The 23120-nt window shown below is 41.8% G+C and overlaps 1 protein-coding gene across 10 annotated transcripts in view; it reads right to left on the reverse strand.

The window, feature by feature from the left end:
• The window catches only part of ALCAM (activated leukocyte cell adhesion molecule), a 118502-nt gene extending 105997 nt beyond the window's left edge, over nt 1-12505 (reverse strand). For 5 of the 10 annotated variants that reach the window (XM_080576539.1, XM_080576547.1, XM_080576540.1 and 2 more), the window contains exon 1: nt 12375-12505. In XM_080576539.1, coding sequence (XP_080432665.1) covers nt 12375-12456 — 82 coding nt within the window. In that variant the 5' untranslated portion in view covers nt 12457-12505. Of the gene's footprint in view, nt 1-1019; nt 4366-11786; nt 12348-12374 lie in introns of those variants that run through there. The other 5 variants (XM_080576542.1, XM_080576538.1, XM_080576544.1 and 2 more) reach the window with 5 other exon arrangements.
• Nucleotides 12506-23120: the final 10615 nt, after the last annotated feature.

The following is a 23120-nucleotide window of genomic DNA, read 5'->3' on the forward strand; positions in this document are numbered from 1 at the left end:
TAAAAGACAAGCAAGCAGTCTGAAGCTTCCCAATTCAGTCACATGCCAAGGCTCAGACTAGAAAAATAGCTGGCCACTGCAATTTCATTAGCAAGGAGTCATACAGCTATATTTATTACAGTCTTCATATTAAACAACTAGTATTTCTTTGGAATTTGAATTAATTTATTGTAAGATTAAAGGCTTATTTGCTCAGGATCTTCTCATCTAAGGAACATCTTAAATGATCACAGCATAAGGTGTGTCTTACTCTAGAGAGAATCCGAAAGCTCACTAAGGACAGAGTAAGACATTTAGGTCAAATAACGATTACACTTAGCATATGACATACTTTCCAGGCACTTTACTTCATACACAAAGCAACTTGCAAAGACTTGATGAAAGTATTAAGGCTTTCCCCCACACCCAAAAAAAGTCTCTCAACACAAGCAGCATTTAGGTTATCTGAGGTGACCCAGGAGCAGAAGAGGGAGGGCTCCTCAGGAAGGACATGTTGGCCCTGACAGTGAGCAGCCTACATACAGCCCACGTAGGTGCCATGTAGGAACACTTTAGCCTCTTCTCCAGCTACTTCTCCACTTCAGCCTGAAGAAGTCATGGTGGGGAAATGGGCATCTTGGCGAGGCTGGAAACAGCACTGTGCTGTATGACTAACGGGAGAGTGGACATGTTGCTGAGGGTGGTGGTGTGGCAGCACACAGTCTCGATGAAGGGTGATGCCAATTACAGCAGATAGAAGGAAGGGGAGGAGGCAGAGTACATGCCAAACCAAAGACAGAATGCAGTGATATGGAGAAAGAAAAGCAGAAACCACTCGTCATGAAAGCTGTTTTTCCCCTTCTTTGTGTGGTCCCTGCTACTGTCTTCTGCTCCACTCCCTTAAAACACTCGTTCAGAAGATCCACCTTAACCCCAAGAACTTTCCAGAAAGCTTCCACAGAAAGCTTGCTTCTCTCCCTCCACAACTCACTTCCCTTGCCAGCAAAACCTCAAGCAGTGCTGCTGTGCAGAAGACTTACCTTCAAATTTCCGACCCAACAGGCCTGTGGGCCACACACTGCCATGAGGCAGCCTGCGCTTGCTCTGCACTGACAAAGCTGGGGCTCTCGGCTTCCCCCAGCCACTGCCCGCCATCTTCTCGGCAGGAGTGGATTTGACAAGGGAGAGCCAAAAGCGTGGTTTCCCTCAGGTTAAGCTGGCTGCTCTCCAGAAATTCAGATGTGCAAGTCTCTGACAAAAATGCATGAGGTGCAGCTCCTTCTGGTCACCAAAACAGCAGACAATTTGATCTCGTTACTGCCTTTCCTGGCAGCGTCCTTTCACAGGGCTTGTCAAAAGAAGTTTCATCCCTCTTGGTCGCCACTGAAAGGCCCCATTCCGTGGTTTCTTCCTGCAGGCCTGATGGGTACACCGAACTTGTCACATGGAAGTAAGCAATTTGTCTTCCACCTGTGCACGCCGCTCCCTGTGGAGATGGTGACTCACATCTTTGGTCTGGCCTGCAGTTACTGACATCAAGCTTCTCTTTCCGCTATAACTCATCTGTGATCCAGCCAGGAGCACTTGCGTACAGAGTAGTGGGAGAAAACTGAACTTTTAAATTCAAAACAAAACAGAAAGAGTACAGCTTCCTTTTCACATTAATACATCTCAACGATTCAAAGAACCGTTCTTGCAGTACTTCAGCTTTCCTTAATTGTTATAACTTCTAAAGCCTCTGCTCCCCAAAACTAAAATCAGAGAGATGTACTAGGCAACAAGTGAAGTTTAGCAAACAAAATAGGTTAGCAAAAAGACATTTTCTATTTCTCAGCCTGAAATGCTCCCAAATACCTTTTGATATTCAAGTGCAGCTTATAAATCAAAAAAGCCTCTCAGGTAATTTTGTTTTCTTTAAACCACTGTTCTCAACACTTCTTAAGCATCATGCTGAAAAGATTGAAATCGTATGGTAAGAATTTCAGTATTCCTTTTTTGTAATCTTTTTTCTTTTTCTACAAACTTGGAAAGAAGTTCAGATTCCCCTCAATATAAAACAGCAGAAAAGCAAACAGCTTCTTCCAGTGTGAATCAGCATGCTGGCTCGCTTCACACACTTCTAAAGCATCCACACACACATGCCATCAGCAGAAGAGATTGCAGCTGGCAATACACAGACAGTCACCAGTGCTCAGCCCAGCCCTTTCCTGCTGCAGAGCAGAAATCCCTTTCTGGAGGACATGCTGCTCCTGCTCCCAGTCCTGATGGGCGCATATGATTTTCAGGTGCTCATCACACCACAGCTCCCTCCTGCCCAGCCTCTAGTGCAGTTTGGCTAGTCTGAGACAGGAGAGCTCTTTAACATGCTATGTCTGCAAATGCAATTCGTGCAAGGCTAAGCACCATGGACTCAAACAATGGCAACAGCCATTATCAAGGATGTATGTCTGCAGAAGCAGCACATAAAAAAAACCAAAACCCTTCTGGCCTTCCATTTATGGCTTTACTGAGGAGCCAAAGGCCACCAAGGGCTCACAATGTTTGAAATTGCCACAAGAAACAAAAAACTCAATCATTTTTTCTACCACTTGAGTACCAGAGTTTGTTAGACCACTCAAATACTCCCAAGTGAAATGAAAGCTGTGGTACTTACCACCCTAGCTTAGCAGCATGGGACTGCTGACATATGCAAGGAAAAAAAAAATGAAAACAGAAACAAACAACTTGCAAAGTGACCTCTCCCAAGCCACTGCCAGTCTCAGTTCAAAATAGTGATGTCTGTGGGCAGAAGGATGCTGTTTGAAAAGCCTGGCATATCCACAGAAAACCTATGAAACTTTAAATTACTTGAGGGATCACTGATCACTTTCCTCTTTCCTTAAATAAACTTTATTTTCTAAAATGTCAAAAAAAAAATAATAAAAAAAATCAACAGGTCCTCCATCTTACCTAAGCAAATGGAATTAAAGTTTGTGTGTATTTTTGTTGTTGTTTTGCTTTTTAAAGTTATCATTGTGGAAGATACTGGGAAATTGCTAAGCCAAGTGTTTCATTAACAGAAAATTTAGGTCTTAGCATCATGTTTTGAATAAATGTAAGCATAGATAAACCATTTATTTTTCCTAGTACCTTTCCTTCTCTGCCTTCCTAAAGGTAGTGATGGTCCATCTTTAAAGAAAAAATGGAAAAAAAATCCAGACTTTACAAAAAATTTCAGCAGGAAAAAAAATATTGCAATACTCCCATTAAAGCTTCTATTAAAATCTTCACTTCTAGATTTATATACAGTTTACTATGCTCTGTCACAGAATATCCAGATTATAAACCACTAACCTCCTTCTGTGGTTATGAAAAAAGCTGTGTTGTACAGTACATTGAAAAAAGTAACAAATATTTATTCTATCACAGGAAAAAAAAATCCTCCTCACAAGGAGCCATGGTCTCCAGCATGCCTGTGTTCTGCTCTTTCACACTCGCATGAAAAGACTCCTAGAACTGTCATTGCTGTTTACAGATTACAACATCTTGAAGGAAGACTAGCAACCAGCTAAAAGAAAAAAAAAAAAAACAATGATTTGTGAGCCTGTTGTGAATTTGAATCCACACCTAAAGCAAGGCACCCTGCCATACTAAGAAGGCTAGGTTTTTATATATGCTTATGCAAAGCACTTTCCAAATGTGCTATTTCCAAAGCTATTATCTGGGCCTCAGGAGTAACTAGATACAAATCCACAACAGTAATTTGTTTCAAGCAACAGTTGAAACACTATGTCTGCCCAGAAAAATTAATAAGCTATTGAGGTAAAATATCAACTTCAATCTCATGAAATTGGACTTTGAATTCCAGCTAAAAAAAAAGTGATTCACCTGCCTCTCCTACCATGTGTGCGGATGTCATCCCTCACAACACCCGACTTCTTTCTGGATGAAGCTTCTGCCAGCTCACACTCACCCATTCAGTATTCATTAAAGAAATACACTGCTTTATTCATTTCTCTATGCCCTCCGCATCTGATGTAATGGAAACAGAGCCAGAGATCATGAGCATACCGAGTACGCCGAAGCCCATCTTTCTTTATCACTGCTGTACTCACAGATGGAAATAACGATAAAAAAGCAACCCATGGAGCTCTTCACACACCATCCAGAGCCGGAGAACAAAGTGACACCCCTAAAGCAAGCAGATAGCTCTCTGCAGCAGTTCAGAGGGTAAGTATGCCCCTAGCAAAAGCAGGGAATTTGTCAAGCTTGGGAAGAACATGGATCCTTTGCCTGCCACCACGGACACTGGAGCTGACCACTGCTACAGAGTTTTTCTGCCCTCTGGCTCTTCACCTGCATGCTGTCCAAGAGTGCCTCCACAGCACCAGCTGTGGCAAGGTGGCAGCCAGCACACCCTGACACCCAGCTCCATCCCCACTCCCCCCCCTACAACAAGGCATCATTCCCAGCTTCTATCCGCTTGGCTCTCATACAGCCACGATACACCTCTTACAGCCCTCAGATAGATAAACATTTTGATATGTGAATTGATGGATTCTGTGAATCTCTGCTGAAAGAGGGCTCACTTGCATCTTCTAGTGCACGCATGGTTGGTTATCACCCTCACAACACAACAGTTATTTTCTTAGCATCTCAAAAGTTTTAGACTCCTTCCCTGAAGAAGACAGACAGAAGTCTCTGATTTAATACCGCAGGGTTCTTAAAGTGATAAGGACTGACAAGTAATGACCTGCAGACACAACTGAGTTTAGATGAAATACCAGACCCTGACCCTTACCAAACTTGCAGATGAGCTTTCAGGAGACACACTCAGACATCAGATATGCACGTAGACACTTAGGAATTTGCTGCTGTGGGGCACCACACATTAACCAGGGTTAAACCTAGGGAGTAAAGGTTATACTTAAGGACTTAAACTTCAAAGCTAAGGCAGAACACGTTGCATCACTCAGCTATGTGTGATGAGTAAGGTGAAACTGAACCACGGAACGGGTGCCCCTTCAAAAGGCAAAACCCTTAGAGTTACAGAAGCCATGGCAAGAGCTAAACTACTATGGCAAAATATTTTCAGAAAGTTTAAAATATTTGATGAAGAATAAACCAACACCTTTTCTGACAACAGAAAGATGCAAAATGTAACTGTATGCAATGTGAAGTCACTGTCATTATTTGCTTATATTAATGTTGGCTATTTAAATCTGCAGATCTGTCTGCACAGCCAGTTCTCTATTAGTAAGAGCTCTTACAAGCACAAGAACCCCACAGTAAGAAATGTAATTTACTAATATAAAATGGAAACTAGGGGGATGTTCACAATACTGATCTCCATATTACTTCTGTGTAGACAAGGTTCAAGATTAGCAGTAAAAGTTGCTTGAGAAGTGAGGAGTAACGTTTAAAAAAAACTTGACAAAAATTTCAGTCATGAATTACAGTTGGAAAAATTATCCCATTGTCTACTTTTCAAGCCATCAAGTGAAAGTGCCAAATACTTTCTTGATTTACGTCACTAGCTGTCAGTGTCAGAAACTTAAAACTTTCCCAGTTTGCGAAGGCAAACCTCATAATGTTGCGTCGATATTAATGAGTTAATTTTAATATGTAATACTTATCCTATTATCTTGTATATATGCAAGCACTTTTTATAGTACTTGATGTAAACTACCAAGAATGAAGGAATAAATTCAGAACTCTTTTCTCTTCTGAAATTACATGCCTGTACTGAAGTTCCCCAAATACTGCCTAAAAACTCAGTTCCTCATCCTTAATTTTTTGTTCTATATATGGCTTTGTATGTAACAGACGTTACATTAATCCGCACTCTCCAAAACCACTAGAACAAGCCAACGAACACAATTTTATCTGAATGGGTAACAGAATTCACTCAGCTAAATGCATGCTTTTTTCTAGATTTCACGAAGCAAAATTGCATCCCAAAATGGACTAATACCCTACGCTAATATCCTACATAACAGCAACTGAACATTTCAGAAGCTCATGCCGCAAAAATAATATTATAACCTTTCACTTGCATTCAACTGTACATCGCTTTAACCCCAATTTAAACTGAGTATTCTCTTTAAGATACTCAGTTACAGAGCCTTATGTGAAAGCTTACCATTCCACTCCATAGATAACATGCCTCAGCCCTTATTTGTCCTTCTAATATATGAAGATTAGCAACTCTTCCTGGCCAGCATGGTTAACTCACTCAAGTCAGAGTTCCTGAAAAATAAGTTGCTCTACTTATTACAAACAAACAAAAAAGAAACAGCACTGAAATGAGTATATGTCAGCCATATAAAATACCATGTTTAACTCTAGCTGTACACAAGCTTCATCTATTTTATAATCCAATATCTAGGGTCATTTTCTCTAGTTAAATTGAAAAATTTGGGAAAAAATAGGTAGTTTCTACAGCAAGTCAAATGACAAAGGGCATTTGTGCAGGATAAGAATAATGCTGAGTTCATTACAAGTTTACTTAAGTCAACTTGAATTAAAAGGAATTTTAATTTTAATAGAAGGGGCTGGCATTTAATGAGGCTTCATAGCTAATCTCAAAATAGTCTGATGAGAAATAATATCAGAAAAAAAAGAACTGAACCCAACAGAAATACAAAGTCCAAAGTTTGCAGAACAGTTACTGGCTTTCTGCATTTAGCCAATTGTATATTAGAGACACAAAATGGGTTAAAAGCATATGAGCACATCCCTAAGGTGGCTTTTTTTTTGCTATAATTCAGAGTCTGTTTACAGAACAGTGTATTTCCAGTTTTTCTTTACGATCCTAGAAGAACTTATTTTTGTTAAATAAAGGTCCTACTTTGTCAGTGCTGCTGGAAGTGTTCAAGATCTTCCTTGCCACAACAGCTATTGAATACAGTCATTCCCTTACCTTGTTTGTACCCTGTTTTGTCCAACACCATTCTTAGCTCTTTGAGAGTACCCTCTTTTTATTCTAAATTCATTTTGCATTTCTCCGTGAAGCCCTCTTCAGATGTCAATAAGAAAACTAGTTCTGTAATGCATCCCTTTAAAAAACCTGCAATGCCTTGCTGCACAAGAGAACGCTCCATAACTGAGTCACCTCTTCGGATTTGCCTATCTGTGTGACTCAGTTTTGTCCTTCCTTCTTCCTCATGCAACAGGAAGTCTGTGATGAAAGTAGAATGCCTTCAAAAAACAAAAGCCTGATGCCACAGAACACTGTTAAGAAACACAGGCCTTTTTTTAAACACTTCTTTCAACCTGAAGCCTGAGGTCTGAGAAAAGCACAAAGATGCTTCAAGCTTCTAACAGTAAGGTAGCGGAGCTCCCTCTATTGAATTAGCTGCCAAAAATCTCCTCAATTTAAAAGAACTGAACTATGGGCAGTTTTCTATTTTAAAAGAAATAGAAAACTCCACCACCACAAGACGCCAGCCAGGACAGCGAGGACTCGCCTACCAGATAGGCAGGCTGTGGGACAGAGCTACGCAGGGGCACAGCCACCATACAGAGCACCCAACGCGTGCCGAAACACCACCAATTCCCCAGGACTCCAAACCTGAAGATTCCTGCACTCCATGAGACCTAAGGAGATGCTTAATATTTTACCGGTGTTTGAGCACTTTCCTTTAGGGCTCAGATTGCCATAACCGGTATCCACTAGGAAATTCTACAGACTGGACTACTGCAGCAAACAATAAAACACATGAAAGCTGTTGAAGTATTTGCAGTTTTCCTTCCACAATAAGAGGTTAACTATACATAGTACGACCTAATTGAAAACAGATGATGCAGATACACAGACTGTGGAAACACTCATTAAATCACTGACTGCACTTTTTGCTTGTTATCAGGGAAACAGCTTAGTACTTCCATTGCTATTGAAAGCACTTCAAATGCTTTCTAACCAAACATTACAGAACTGTTCTAACCCCTGATAACCTCCAAAAATCATACCCTAAAGCTCCATGCACTTTCCATCTCCACAGTTTTATCAATTTCTCCCTTTTTTCCTCCCAAAAAAGGAATATTTCTTATCAACAAAAAAATACCAGCTCAGGAGAAAGAGGAGTTGTTTTAATAAATAAATACTTATTTGCCTTTCTAGAGACCTGTATCTATGATAAGGAAAGCAATTTTATCTCAAGCTAGGCAGATATTCCTCAAACGAGCCGCCACCTTAGAGCAGTGGATTAACATCCACTTGGGTAGGATCGACTATGATTCAAACCACCCTCAACAGAACACATTGAAAAAGAAGAAAACCAAGCAAAAAAAAAAAAAAAAGAAAAAAAATCAGAAAAGGAAAAAAAAAGGATAGAAACTTGATCTGATTGCTGCCAGCAGTGGATTGTCAGCACACTAGCTGTGCTTCAATCTCTTATATAAAGAGATGAGATTCATTTTCAAGCATATTAGAGACAGAAATGTACAGCCTCCTTTAATATTCATACTGTTCTTAATAGGGAGAAGATACCAAGATAAAGAATGTGTAGGTCAAAGCCTTGTCTTCAGGGAAGATAATTTCAAATCAAGGGGAGTGCTCAAATCAAATGAACTAATGTTCACTTTTCCCTGGAAAAAATCACGTTCTGCTCGAGTCAATTCTAATTATCACCCCACAGCATTTACACTTCTTGAAGATTCTCTCATTCGAGCATTGGTGCATGGAAGCATAACTATTTTTCTTGAAAGCAGAGGAGCTCAAGAGAAACCAGCATGTTGCAACAGGTGCTCAATTCTCTTACAGGCACTACCTTACAGTTTACATACATCTTCTATTAAAAAAAATGTATTACCAAAATAAAGAGCTATCTACCAGACAACCCAGAAGAACCTTGAGGAGCACTGAACAGAGATCATGGGGTTTATGTACAGCAGTATCTCTCAAAAGCCGGTACATAAAGTCTAGCCATGTATCAGAGTCTCCAGAATTGAACAAGACCATACTAAAAAACATTACTAGTGGTATGAAAACACAGTTTCCACAGTCAGTGTGGTAATATAAAGAAAAAAAAAAGGTGAAGGTGTGAAACAGCAGTGGAACAACAGCACTGCAAACCAGACCCAGAGCCAGCCCACCTCTGATTATCATGATTATGGTCATATAGTGCGGGTCACAAAAAACAGAGATCAAATATTAATCATCAACTATCAGGAAATTTTGTTATGAGTTGGAGCTCCTACAGAGTCAACTCATTTGGTCTCTCAACTGTAAATGGGTTCAAAGTGCATTCAGACAGGCCTGGCTCCCCCACAGCCAGCTCCCTGCTTTGCAATCTGTTTTTGTTTCGCTACAGGCTCAATAATCAGCCCCAAATAACTCCAACTGTCCAAAAAATAATAAAAAATACTCTCCATAAAGTCCCCATGGTAGTAATCTAATAAAACCCCATGGTGGTGGAATGTGGTACGGCTGGTAAGCACATTAAAACTATTGCCACTACAGTAATCCTTGTTTTTACATTAGGTCCTTTGGTACCACGTGTTAAAAGATATGACATTTGGAAAATCTGCAGCAAGCACTCAACAGCACAAGACTACAAACCACATTACAGAAGTAGGGTATCTGTAAGAAAATGGAGAAGATAGGCTTATCCTGATTGCACAGATGTAATTTGCATTATGTAAAGTAATGGCATTTTCTTCATTTTCCCCTTCATGCGTCAGCTTGCACAGATATTAGAGATTCAGTTCCCCCAAACTTTCAGATGGAGATAAACCAACAAATAGTTTTAGTTCTAGAATTAAGACAGCTGAAACTGTTTTCCCTAGGGTTACAGGTTAGTGTCCTAGATTACTTTCACTAAAGAGAATGGATGGTACTGTAACTAGGGGTATTTACTCTAGCACAGCTTATTTCCACCTCCCAACCTATCTTGGCATTAAACATGACTTACCACAGAGGTATTTATCCTAAGAACGTAACAAAATGTATTTTTTTCAGTTAAAAAAAAAATGGGCTGGGTCCTTTAAGGAACTGAAGGATTTAGTTTCATTCACTCTGAAATTTCAGAGACCTACAGACCTAGATGATTTCTATTATTGCTTTCTGCCTTATGAGAAGTGCTAGAAAACCAGCAGACAAGGGGACAGCACAAGAAGAAAAGAACATATGTTGCAAGACTTTTCTAGTATATTCTTACCAAAAGAAGAAACAAAAGGTTTTATAAACAAGTCAAACACTTCCCAAAACAAATGATTTAACAACTCCTAGCTCACTTAAAAACAAGTCTGTTTGTGTACTGGACTACAGAAACAGCGTATCAAAATAAATATGTACCAAACACCATATGGAGGTTTCCTCACCCCAGTGTCAGAAAAGTCATGTGAACTCCAGATCTTAGTACAGAAAACCGGTTTCCTTAGATCAACATCATGCCAGATATACCAGGAGGAAAAAAAAAAAAAAAAGAGCCAGGAGTGAGAACACAGTAAGCATCCTGCAAATGAGAAGACTACATACTGCAGTCTTACTACCATTACACAATACAGTAGTATGCAACCAATCTTTAGTAACAGGACACGAAACGAGAGGCTCATCCTTATAATTATCATCCACTAGAAAGCAGGAGGGAGGAGGAAGCATCACAGAGATTGTGGTTAGCTCTTGATTAAGAGTTGACTTTTCCCACATACAGTCGTCTTCTCCAGAAGAGCCTGAGATTTTAATTGGTATTCTTATTTAGTCTGACCTACAGTTAGACTCCTGGCACCAAACCAGGATTTGGACCACCTCTCTCTTTTTAAATGGAGAACTACCTAGGCAGTATATTCTGAGATGAAAACCTCAATGTTTCTCACAGGAATTCCCAACCAGCCTAAGTATTGCTGGAGAAACCTACACTTGATGCATGTCAACTTTTAATATGCTTTTAATATCTTACCTATTGCTTTCCATATGCAAACCTGAAATGGAACTGCCAAAAAGCCAACCGTAGTGAGAGAGTAATATATCCAGAATTTGTGGTGAATGACAGCAAATCAGAATGAAACAGCTGAGATAGCAAGGAGAAAGAGATATGAAATACAGAGTAATACCAAAATCTTTTGAAAGATACTGTGTTTTTTAAGTATCTTTTGTCCTCAGCACAATAAATCGAGAACTAGAGGCTCAAATCAGTTTTCCCAGCATTTGCAGTATGGCTGGGAAAGTTTTCTAAGCTGGGGTGGGGCTGTTTTCTGCCCCTGTTTATCTGCCTGCATTGTGAGCAGTTACCCCGAGCTTCTCATTGAGAGGGCAAGGAAGAAATGAAGGGCAGAGAGAGCTAGGTTTGCCTAGAGAAACGGTTTATCTCTAACCTATTTATGTAATAGCTGGTCAAGTTCCATTTTTTATAGACCTCTATCAATGCAACCCTTGAGGTAAAGTATTTTTATGATTCAGATTTCCTTCAGCAGGGAAATGTAGACAGCCACACAGTCGGTAGGATCATTTCTTATTTACGTTGGAGGAAAGTGGGACAAAACTCTCTACAGGGGACACGTCTTGCTTCTCAGCTGAGGTGCTTATCTCTCTGGATGCTCCGCATGACTTCAAAATTTCATGAAACGCACAATCCTTCCCGAAGAGTTTCTCTACATCACATAAATCGGCATTCACTGTACTCTGCCACTGAGACTTACATATGTAAGTCTTACGGTGATTATGTGCTGCAACGCCAAGGCAAAAACCCAGCACAACAGCTCGACGTATCGCTTACGCTTCTCCTATTGCTTCTGGGTCTGTTTGGAGCTTTTACTTAAAACTATTCTAATAGGAAATTAAAGCTTTGGCAGCCTCGCTACGCTGGCATAGCTGGTTTCCTACTTACCCAAAGCTCGCACTAAATAAACGCAATTACAGCGGTGGAGGAAAAGGGCTCCTAAAGGGCTGTTCTGCGGTGCGGTGAGGACACGCTGCCTGCACACGGCTAGCCGGAGAGCACGTAGTACCACGGCAGGGGCCGGGAGCGAGACAAAAAAAAAAAAAAAGCCAACTCCAAGCCTTGTGCAAAGCCCGAGCCCTCGCAACAGCCGGCACATCCAGGCAGAGGCACCCCTCTAGAGCAATGCAGAGCGCTACCACGGGCTGACGCTCTTTCTACAGGAATAACCCAGCCGGCTCTCTACGGCGAATGCAGAACTCCTCACTTCGCGGCTTCTCTCCCTCAGACTTTCACACTCTCGGCATTTACAAAATAAAAATAAAATAAAATAAATACAGCCGACGGACGCCTCGCCACCAAGACGCTCCCCGAGCGACCCCCGGAGGGGAGGTCGCGGTCCCCTCGAGCGAGCCTCCGGGAGGCTCCCGACCGCTGCCTCCCCTCGGAGGTTTTTGGGGCGGAGAAGGGGTCTGGGAGAGGGGAGAAGAGCCGGGCTGCCCCCCGAGCTAGCGGCCGTCCGAGTTAGCGTCTCACCTGGCGGCAGGCAGAGGGCTCCGAGCAGCAGGAGGAGGCTGAGCAGCGGGCGGAGGCTGCGGGAGGCGCGGGGCTCCATCATCCCGCCTGCCCGCCGCGGGACCGGCAGCAGGAGGAGGAGGAGGAGGAGGAGGAGGCGGCCTTCTTCCCTCCCGCCGCCCAGCGCGGAGGCAGGTTGAGCCGCGGCGAGGCTGGGAGGCCGGCGGCGGAGGCTCGGCGGAGTCCCGGGAGCCGAGGAGGGCTCGGAGCAGCGAGCGGCTCGGCGGCGGGGCAGGTGGCGGCAGCCGAGCGGCGCTCCAGGACTGAGAGCGGAGGCCGGGAGGAGGAGCCCGGCCTCGGCGCCTCCCCGAGCCGGCCCCCCCGGGGAGGAGAGGGGTGGGTTCGGCTCCCAGACCCCCCAGGCCGGGCGGGGAGGTGCTGCCGAGGTGGGTACGGGGGAAAGGGAGCTCTCCTTCCTGCGCTCTGCTCGCTGCTTCGGTTCGTCCGCCGCTTCTGCGGAAAGCGACGAGCTGGGTGCTGAGCGCTGCTTTTTGGTTCAGCTGCTACGGCCAGACGGCGGTGCGGCGGAGGGCTGGGAGAGGGGAAGGGAGGAAGGGGGAAATAAGCGCCCTGCAGGCACCCGGTGCCTTCCCTCGGCTCGCACCGCGCCGTGTGAGCAGCCTGCAGCCCCAGCCGGCGTCTGAAGCGAGCCCGCTGTCTGTCCGGCACCCACCAGGGTGAATAATGCACGGCATGCGGCCGTCCCCCGGGGACTTTCTCCTAGTGAAATCCAAAGTGATGAGAGCTCTGACTTGCTTCGCCATGTGACGATGCGAACTTTTAGACAGGAACTTCCCCCAAAGTCCTGGAAATCAAAGACAAGCTGTTTATTCTGCAAATATGTTTGCTCTTCTCAAAACGATTTTCACGATGACTAAAAACTAAGCACGCTCACCGTGGCACAGGGAAGGTTTAAATGAGCACAGCCTGTGCTTTTTTTTTTTTTCCTCGTGTACTGCACTTGTTTCCAGTAAAATGGGGTAAGGATGTTTCACTTGAGGTCTAAAGCAGTGCCTTCAATTCACACCATCCTTCTGTCTTTCCACATTACCAGTACTACTCTTCTTATTTCTAAGTCATGCCACACAATCAGTTTAAAAAGTATTTTACTTTCTATATTTGGAGCTCATCAAGCTCTGCCATCCTTTGTTTTCTGAGGAGATTTCTCTCAATGAGCATTTTACTAAGCAGAGTACAAAAAATGCTACTTTTAAGATCAAGAATCTTTTTGTCTTCCTTTTAAAGCCGCTTTCTGTTTCCAATTCAGGGCTGGTTTTTTTTTTGTTTTTTTTTTTTTTGTTTGTTTGTTTGGGTTTTTTGTTTGTTTTGTTTTTTTGTTTGTTTTTTGTTTTTTCTGCTTTCTTGTACATTTAAAAGCAGTGCTGAGTACTGATTAGTAGGTATATTCAGTAATTTTATTGCTGTAGAGCCTGGAGACCCCTCAAAATCTGGAGAGGCATTGTATAGAATTACCTTGAGGTGACCACCTAATCTAGTTCAAAGTTGTTTTTCTCTTGTTTTTTATCTTCTAGTATGTGCCGGTTTGGCAACAGCTCGGGCTCCATTACGTGTTAAGGGCCTAATCCTGCCTTCTTTATTGATATGGACAAGCCTGTTAAAGCCAGTGGGATTGTGGATGGGAGAAAAGATTGAAAAGTCAAACTCTAAATATGATCCAAACGCAAGCAAAGAGAGAAGAGAAGAGGGCTTGTAGGCCAGAATAATGGTGCACTAGGTGTATGTTTTGTTTTGAGCATGATAATATTGAGTTCAATTTGTCAGGATCAAACAAATACATGGATTGCTTTGCAGGATTAGAGAAGTAAATAATGCCCAAGCACCTTGTTTTTAAAGCCAATGACTAACTGTTCCCTCATTTGCATCAAAATAACAAATAGTATGTTTTCTGTCAGTGGGAGCAAGGATGAGGAAATCTTTGTGAATGTGGCAAATAATTTCCAATGGCACGGTGCAGTGACTAAAAGGTGAGCTATAGAACTGCGCCTTTCAAACAGCCAAAACTTACATCGTCATTTTACAATTTATGCTCACAATAATGTTCAAAAAAATTATTTGATGACTCTTCTGCTCTCGTGTCAATTCTGAATGTGTTGTTAAAAGTCTGTAAGAAATATGAGAAATGCGGAAGGTAACATGGGTGTAATACTGAAATCAGAAGCATGATTTGTTTTGGGTTTCCCTCACTACTTTGTCATTTCTCTTCAAAGCTGTTTCTACCTTTCACTTGAAAGGAGCTCTTTGAATTCTGAGTAAATAGAAAACATCTCAAGCTCAGATTACTCAAATGTTTTGATAACTTTACAGGAATTTAAGTGTGATTAGAAATTGTCAATATAATTATTAAATATATCTTTATGTGCTATGTCATTTAAAACGTCCTCAATACTGAGATTTGTAATTAATTCCTTTAATGTCTATTGGGCTGACAGAATATAGGTTTGTTTTTTTACAATTTATTTTCTTGGGGCACGCTCCTGTTCCCGCTGAAGTTAATGGGAGTATGAGTGAGTCACTGATCTATTGGGAAAACAGCAACTGCCTGGCTTTACTGTCCAAAGTAAACATTTTTTTGAAGGAGTTAAAACAATTACTAGTATATTTTTTTTTTCTTCTGTAGAAAATAGCACTGTGTTTCAAAAGCACTAATAATAAAAAAAAAACTCTTTGATATATGCTTAATCCTATCAAACCATAGATTTTGTATTTATGTGACAGAGTGGATTAAAAATGTAATCCATTAATAATAGACTGTGCATCGTAACAATGAGTTTTTGCTGAGCTGAAATACCATTTTCCATTTCCAACATATGTGTAAAATAGTTCCTTTGGGAGAAAATCCTTAGCACTAATAGTACAGAATACTGTCAACTAGAGCAATGCTCGAGACACCTGGTAATTTAATACATTGTTAATACGGAGTGAGTAAACTTTAGTCTTGGGTGGTTGTTAACATCATGACAATGAAACAGTACATGCTATTTTGGCTCAGCATTCAGTGGTGCGTTCTGCAAAATGGAAGTCTTATGTTGTTGAAATTGTCCCTGAGCCTTAAGCAACCACCAAATGCAATGTCCAGCCTTGTGTTTCTGTAAGTTTAGTTCAGTTAGTTTAACTGGATGCTGTTAAATTAAAGGTATTACTTCAGGAGATACATATATGCATATGGGTCTTGTCATTTGTGTTGGTACTCATTGCGACATTTTTTTTAAACCAAGGATTAAACACGAATGTAACCTATGCTGCCAGTTACAACGCTGCTAAATGCAGCTGCCGTCAGTGAATTATCTGGGATTTGGGCCACATTTTTTATGACAGCTGGGAAATCCACAAGGTGCTTCTTGCTCCCTTAGGCACCTGAGTACCTTTACACACCAGGCACTGCAAATCTGAGCCAAAGCACGTTGAAGTTGAATGCAGGCTTTCTGATGACTTTGCTTGATTAAGGGATGAGCCCTGGTAGAACAGTCTTGTTTGTCAGGAGTTATTCTGCATTGCTCAGTATCAGCACATGAGGATAACTGATAGCAAAGTCCATCCAAACTAGATGAACTGTGTGTGGCAGAGAGTGTCTTTGGGTTGTAAGGTGTTTCAAACAAAGTGCAGGATGCAAGTAGAAAATGGACTAAACACAGACTTGGGCTAAAGATCAACTGTGGCCAATCTTAGCACAGAAGAAAGTTTACTGACCAGGGTTTCAGCAAGTATCTGCAGATTTAGCTGACTTGGATCAAAGTAAATGAGACACAAATATTTGGACTGAATGAATAAATAAACAAACAAACCTAACGAATTGCAGTGGAATAATAGTTGGAATCTGTGTTTCCAATATTTCTTCACTGCAGAAATGATCCCACTCAAAACAATCAGCAAATGGCTGACAGTATTGTTATTATAGTCATCAGCATAGCAATTAGGCTTCGGAAACAAATTTATTTTCCTATTATCCATGTCCAATGCACCTGTTTTTACATAATTTAACTAAAGGACCAGTACTGTACAAACATTCATTAAAATGATATTACGCTTACATTATATACAAAATATCCAGAATGCCTTCAGCTGAGACAGTTTTCAGAAAACATGAGTGAGAGGTGGGAGGAAGACATTTGAAAAATCAGTGGTGATTATTGTCTTTAAAAGTTTGTGATTTGCCTTTGAAAAAAGAAAGGAAGAAAAGAAAAATACCAGCTTAGAAGCAGCTCTTGTGCACAAGAAGTATAAGTAGAGCCCAAGTGGCTTGACATGTTAACTGAGAAGTTCATAAAAAACAAAACCAATCCAGTTCTTCAAGTTGCACCAGTATATATCAACTTTGGTGGCCACCTTCTCACCTTTTACGAAATCTTCTTGCAATTCCCTTTTCCTCAGTCTTCTTTAAAACAGGTTTGAGGCAGGTAAAAGCAGTTTTCAGGTTTCAGGTCTCTTTTTTTCATTATGAAAGCCACTCTAGAGAGTGAAGAATTGTTTTTGTATGAAAATCCCATAGCGTACACAACAGCACATGTGAAGCATAGCTCTGATAAAGTATCAGAGATGTAAAATAGCTATAATACAAGGAATGAGATTGTTAGCACTGCTAAAATGATTGCTCTGTGTTTCCACATTCTCAGCGTCCACGGGGCCAAATTCTGTGACTTTCCATGCCTTCTAGTCCTTGGTGGTACTTGACTATAACAGGAAAACACCTTAATCAACACCTATAGGAACTGACCACCCCCATACTAAGGAGCATCCTTGACGAGACATGTCTCATTCTGCCAAAAAGCACCCTGCAAACACTTCTGCAACATCTGGCTTGCACTGCTGGCATGCCATGAGGGAGCAAAAAAGTGCATAGTGCCATGTGATTTCAGAGGATGTTGGGTTTCTTTGTCCTATTTGGTGGCTCCAGCCAGCTCCTGATGCTTGCCCAAGGTTGGTCTGTCTGCACAGAGGCTGGACTTCCATGTGTCTCAAGCAGCAAGGAGCACAGTTTTCAGAGAGACAATCAGAGAATCATTAAGGTTGGAAAAGACCTTCAAGATCATCTGGTCCAACCATCCCCCTACTACCAATGTCACCCACTAAACCATGTCCCTAAGCACCATGTCCAGCCTCTCCTTGAACACCTCCAGGGATGGTGATGCCACCACTTCCCTGGGCAACCCGTTCCAGTGTCTGACCACTCTTTCTGAAAAGAAGTGTCTCCTAATTTCTAACCTAAACCTCCCCTGGCACAAGTTAAGTCCATTCCCTCTACTCCTATCAGTAGTTATTTGTGAGAAGAGGCTTACCCCCAGCTCCTCACACCTTCCTTTCAGGTAGTTACAGAGAGCAATAAGGTCTCCCCTGAGCCTCCTCTTCTCCAGACTAAACAACCCCAGTGCCCTCAGCCGCTCCTCACAGGACTTGTGCTCCACACCCCTCACCAGCTTCGTAGCCCTTCTCTGGGCACGCTCCAGGGCCTCGATGTCTTCTTGTAGTGAGGAGCCCAAAACTGAACAGAGAGGACCTAAGCCTTGCTGGCTTCAGAAGGCTCCACCATTACCACCACCCCACCACCACCCCCCAGCTGGCAGGCGAAGCCCCTGAGCGCAGCTCAGCCCCAGCAGCGCTCCAGCCACCATCTTAGGCCTCATGAGGGCCCCGTCACAGAGAGGTACGGGCCCACCAGGGGTGGCTTGGGCGCCATAGCCAGGTATGAGGAGACCACCTGGTGCCTCCCAGGAGCTCCTGGGGACACGGGGACACGAAGGGACACGAGGGGACATAGAGATGGACACGCAGGGACACACGGGGGACACGGGACCCCGAGACAGCAGCTGCCCCCCTGCATTCCTCTCAGCCCCAGAAGAGCTCAGGTTGCGCTTTGGGCACAGGGGCCTTTTCGCAGGGCTGTTCATGATGGAGTGCAGTGGGGCTGGTCTTGGTATCAACTTCACATGAAAACATCCCCCCTTCTGTTTTATCACTGTCACTCTTAGTTATGACTTGAACTAACTTGATTCTTGCAAGGTCAACTCTGTCATAACAGTGCTACCAAATCTGGGCCTCTGTTGCCTGATTCCACCCCTGCTGCCAGTGCAAGTGCAGACAGCACCCTGGCAAAGCAACAGAGAAGACTGGAGGCCCTTTCTGGCCAACATCCTCCTTCTATCTCTGTTACCATGCTGTCAGTCAGACAGCAATCTGAAAGCGTTTTGATATGTGACACTAGATGAGCTGGTGTAGGAGCTGGTGTTGGGACAGTATTGGGAGTGCCAAAACAGCTTCTGGAGTGTGGGATAGTGCGAATGAGGGCTCTGGAGCCCAGCAACAATGGATGAGGCCACAGGTACCCTCTCCCACATCAACTCCAGAATATATTACTATATTCAAAATTAATTTTGTCGTACTTTTAACAGAAACTGTGCCTGGTTTTGGTGCAAAATTTCAAATTCTTACTTGGATCACTGATTTCTGTATGAGCCATGTAATTTTAAAAATCTGCTTGATCAAATCTAATCAGAATACTGATGCAGAGCAATTTTTCATCTGAGGGTCTTACACTGATTAAGCCTCAAATCATGACACCTTTGTAAGGTAGATACTCAAATACCTTTCACTTTGGTCCTGCCTTTCATTTGAGGAATTCAGATATGCTTGGCAGCATAGGACAATAGAGAAGATGCTGAAGCCTAGAGAGATGAGCAATTTACCCAGATCTACTTAAAAAAGAAATGGCAAGTTAAGGGCAAAATTCAGAGTTCCTGAGTCTCCATCATCTACCATGAAACTAAAGACACTTTTTATACATTGTGTTAGATCTAATTTGTGAATGTTTCATTTATTTACAAATGTAAAGATTGCATAGTAATGCTGGTAGTCAAGTCAGTGAAATGCAGCTGCCTGTAGCAGTTAGTGTGCTCGTGCTTAATTTTCAAACCTAACAAAGGGGAGGGAACTCATTCAGAGCAGTCATGCATCACAGCGTGTTGTGGATGTTCTCCTTTGCATTATGAAAACAACCAAGAAAAAAATGGAGAAGAATGGAAAGATATGGGGTATGTTTAATAGAAAGTTTAGAAGTCAACAAGTGAAAGAAGAGAAAGGGAGTCTGGTTTATAGCTCATTCTGACCAGCAGACCATTGCCATGTCTGTAGGGGAAAGCAGGGAAACAATCCTCTAGTCCTATCTCATCTCTCCATAATTCTTAGCTATGATAAAGAAGAAAATACACAAGGACATAATGATAACAGAAGCAAGATCCAAGTCTAGAAATCTGAAATGGAAAGGAAGAATAAGGGAACAAAAGAGTAAAGGTTAACTTAGAAAAATAAATGATAATGATGTTTTTAAGGTCTACTTATTGCTACTTTTTCTCAAAGTATTTCAGCATCTTGCTTTATAAATAGTACAATTGATATGAGAGGAATTCTTGACAGGATATAATTTTATAGTGATTGCAAAGTAGGTGATTTGGGACAAATCCTTGGCTGGTCTGAGCCTTCACTCGATCCACCTAAGCAGAGACCAAGTGTTTTTAGGTCTGCTTGCAGCCAAAGGAAAAAAAAAAAAAAAAAAAAAAAGTGAAATTCCAAGCAGCTTGGAGGTCTCTGTGTGGAAGAGGCACAGAACAGCAGACAGCCTGGAGCCTTTCATGCCTACTCAGGGCTTACTGGAACCAAAGAAAATTTCTTACCCCTTCTTTAGAAGTGATTTTCTTCCCTTCTTCTCTAGAGCAAACCAAAGAACTTGGATCAACGGTTGAAGACTGGTGAGTTAATGTTGAATAGCACAGGTGTATTGGCTGCACCACGCTTCAGAGTTCAGCTCCTTCAAAGAACTCCTCTGGGAGATTCACCAAAATAAGAACTGAAAAGGAAGAGTTAAAATAGATGTAGTACTGGATTCCCACCGGTTTGTGATTCTAGCAAACTGGATTCTGTACATCCCAAACCTGGACAGTTTCCCTGTGTGACAGGTATTACATCAAACCCTCCTTATCAGTTTTTCCCTCCAGTCTTGTTATTAGTAGCACACCGTCTCATGCTGCATGCCTTTTAACATGAGTAGCTTTCATTCATTAACTTGTAGGAGAGGGTCAGCAGGAAATCAATGATGCTTTTTTATCTAGCCGTATGCGGAACCATTTAAATGAATCCACTGACTACGTTCCAGCATTGCAATTTCTTCCCTGCAACCTTTATTGCAGTGTGTTTGCCCCTGCTTGTGCAGCATCAGCACTTGCAGATTAGAAAGAGAGAGGCTTTTCTCAGTTTTCCCGAGAAAACAAAAGCAGTTGCCTCTTCCCAGCCTGCTAGTTACCCAGGGTAGGGATGAGCCTGCCTCAGGGGACTGACACACCATGTGTCCATCACATGTGCCTTAGAGCCATGTTGTTGAACAGTCAGTTTCGTGGCAAAATTCCTTTGATCTTCTGTTCTTTAACTGGATATCTGTGCCAAGGCTAACTTTGTAATTTTTATTTTATTTTATTTTATTTTATTTTATTTTAATGCTTGAAGATTGAAAGGCTTTTAAGACAAGACTGTTTGGATTACAGGACAACTTAGGGGGGGAAGTACTGGAATATCTCTCATATACACAATGCTGGTTCCTCAGAAAGTAAATTTAGCCCTCAGGAAGAAGGATGCAGTGATTATAAATGTTGAAAATATATTTTTATTATCAAATCAATAGAAATGTGCCAACAGATTTGAAGGAGAGGAGGGACAGGAAGTGGGTTGTGGGAGTAAACCATGTAGGAGTGATGATTATTATACAATATGTTGCATCAAAACAGCAACAGAAGTGTCCAAAGTGACTGGACTCCCTTTAAATAGCTTTTGCTATTCCAAAGTAAGGTAAAACTCTGGCTACAGGGAGTTTACAGATTAAATACACAGGATGAGAAAAGAATGGCTGAAGGGAAAAGAAAAACATTATTCTTATTTTACGAATGGGGCAACGAGGCATCATGAGATTGACGTGATTCTCTGGAGAAAGAAATTTTTAAACTTAAACGGCCCTAAGTCTGCATTTTTGCATATGTCAAAAATCACAGAAAAGATGTTCTATAAAAAAAATACAGAACAGTTCATCCTTAAAAAAGAAGAAAATTGTAGGATCCATCTAGAAATATATTTTTTAAAATGTTGCCAATCTACTGTAGCAAATATTTCAGGATTGAATAAAAATGCATCCACATTAAAAGATGGCCAATAAAATATCGTCCTGTTTTAGTTGAATAGTTTACACTATTCTGCACATTACATTTTAACATTAAAGCAAAAAGTATAGGAAAAACAATAGAATCAAACTTGAAGAAACTCTTGATTTGCAGAAACTAAAGCTGGAGATATATTTCGATAAAAATTACCTTTTCATTATCTTCAGGAAACTGTGAAGATGTCTTTGGGAAGGAGATTTATGACAATGAGTATATTGGCAGAAGATGTAAGCACAAGTTGTCGGATTAGGGACTCACGTTGAGTTGCGTCCTAGAAGATAATACCGGTGGCCGGTGTGTCCTTATTAGATAGGCTAACTGGGGTAGCAGCCCCATGTGCTCCCAGTGGCTAAAAGAATCAGTGTGATTGTAGAAGCGGCACTGCAGGGGCCTTTTTCATACAGAGTGCTGAGAGCTTCTGATAAGGATGGATAAAAAATACACATATTTTGCCAATTCTATTTAGTAGTGCTTTGCAACTCAGCGGCTGAAAGACAGTTGTTATTGGCTGTCGCGGGATCAGGCTCTGCAAGAGGTGGCACATCGTGGATTCAAGGTCCTGTTCACATTCTTTCAGTATGTGCTAAAAGGTTATTTGCTAGGGACTGCAGTCAAAAGGGTTCAGACCTGCCCAGCACTAATGTTCTGAAAAATTGCACTTACTAACAATGCACAGAGTCTACCTGTTTTACAAAGGGTAGACTTAACAAAATTTCTCCGCTTTTCCGCCTTGCATTCAAAATAACTTTTTTAGTCCAAAATATTTTTCAGAGGGCAGTTTATTCCCCTGATTGTAATACCTGGAGTTCAGACTTATTTTCAGGCTTACTGCTCACCCTATCCTCCTTTGTCATAAAGTCTCCTGTGTCTCATCTTGACAAGACGTTCTTCCCACATCCCATTATCTCTGTTGCTGTTCTCTTCCAGTCCCAGTCCACATGCGTGCTTATCTCTTGGCTTCCCCTGCACTTCTAAATCATTTCTTAGCTTACAGGCAGGTTTCTACCTGTTTGTCCACAGCCAGGCAACCTTCAACTTACCAGTCAGTTTTTCTCCCCACTCTTCTCTGTGCACCTTCCTCTGGCTCTCACCGTGAGCATGAACCCTTTGACTCTGGTTGCCACCATACTGAGTTCAGCAGTATGGTATTCTCCTGTTCCTTGGAAATTCAAGTATAGTCTCGTTCATCCCAGAATAACTTGTGTCTCATCGGCTGATTTTATTTTCTGTGTTGGGCTTTTTCAATTCACTCTGAGCCAAAGGTGCTATATAGTTATTACAAGTAAACAGACTTATTATGGCTTCATATAGTTTTATTGATAGATAATGACATACACAAGATAGCGGTCATGCCAGCTATTCACCAACAAAATTATACATTCAATACATAGTCCAAGATATGAAGATGCATTTGTACAAGGATAAAGATGTTTACAATTATAAGATGCAGAGTAAAGATCTATTTGGTCCTCAAACTATACTTTTGCTTGATGTT

Source organism: Anser brachyrhynchus, assembly GCF_964034855.1.
Source record: "Anser brachyrhynchus genome assembly, chromosome: 1".
In the NCBI taxonomy this organism is placed as follows: domain Eukaryota; kingdom Metazoa; phylum Chordata; class Aves; order Anseriformes; family Anatidae; genus Anser; species Anser brachyrhynchus.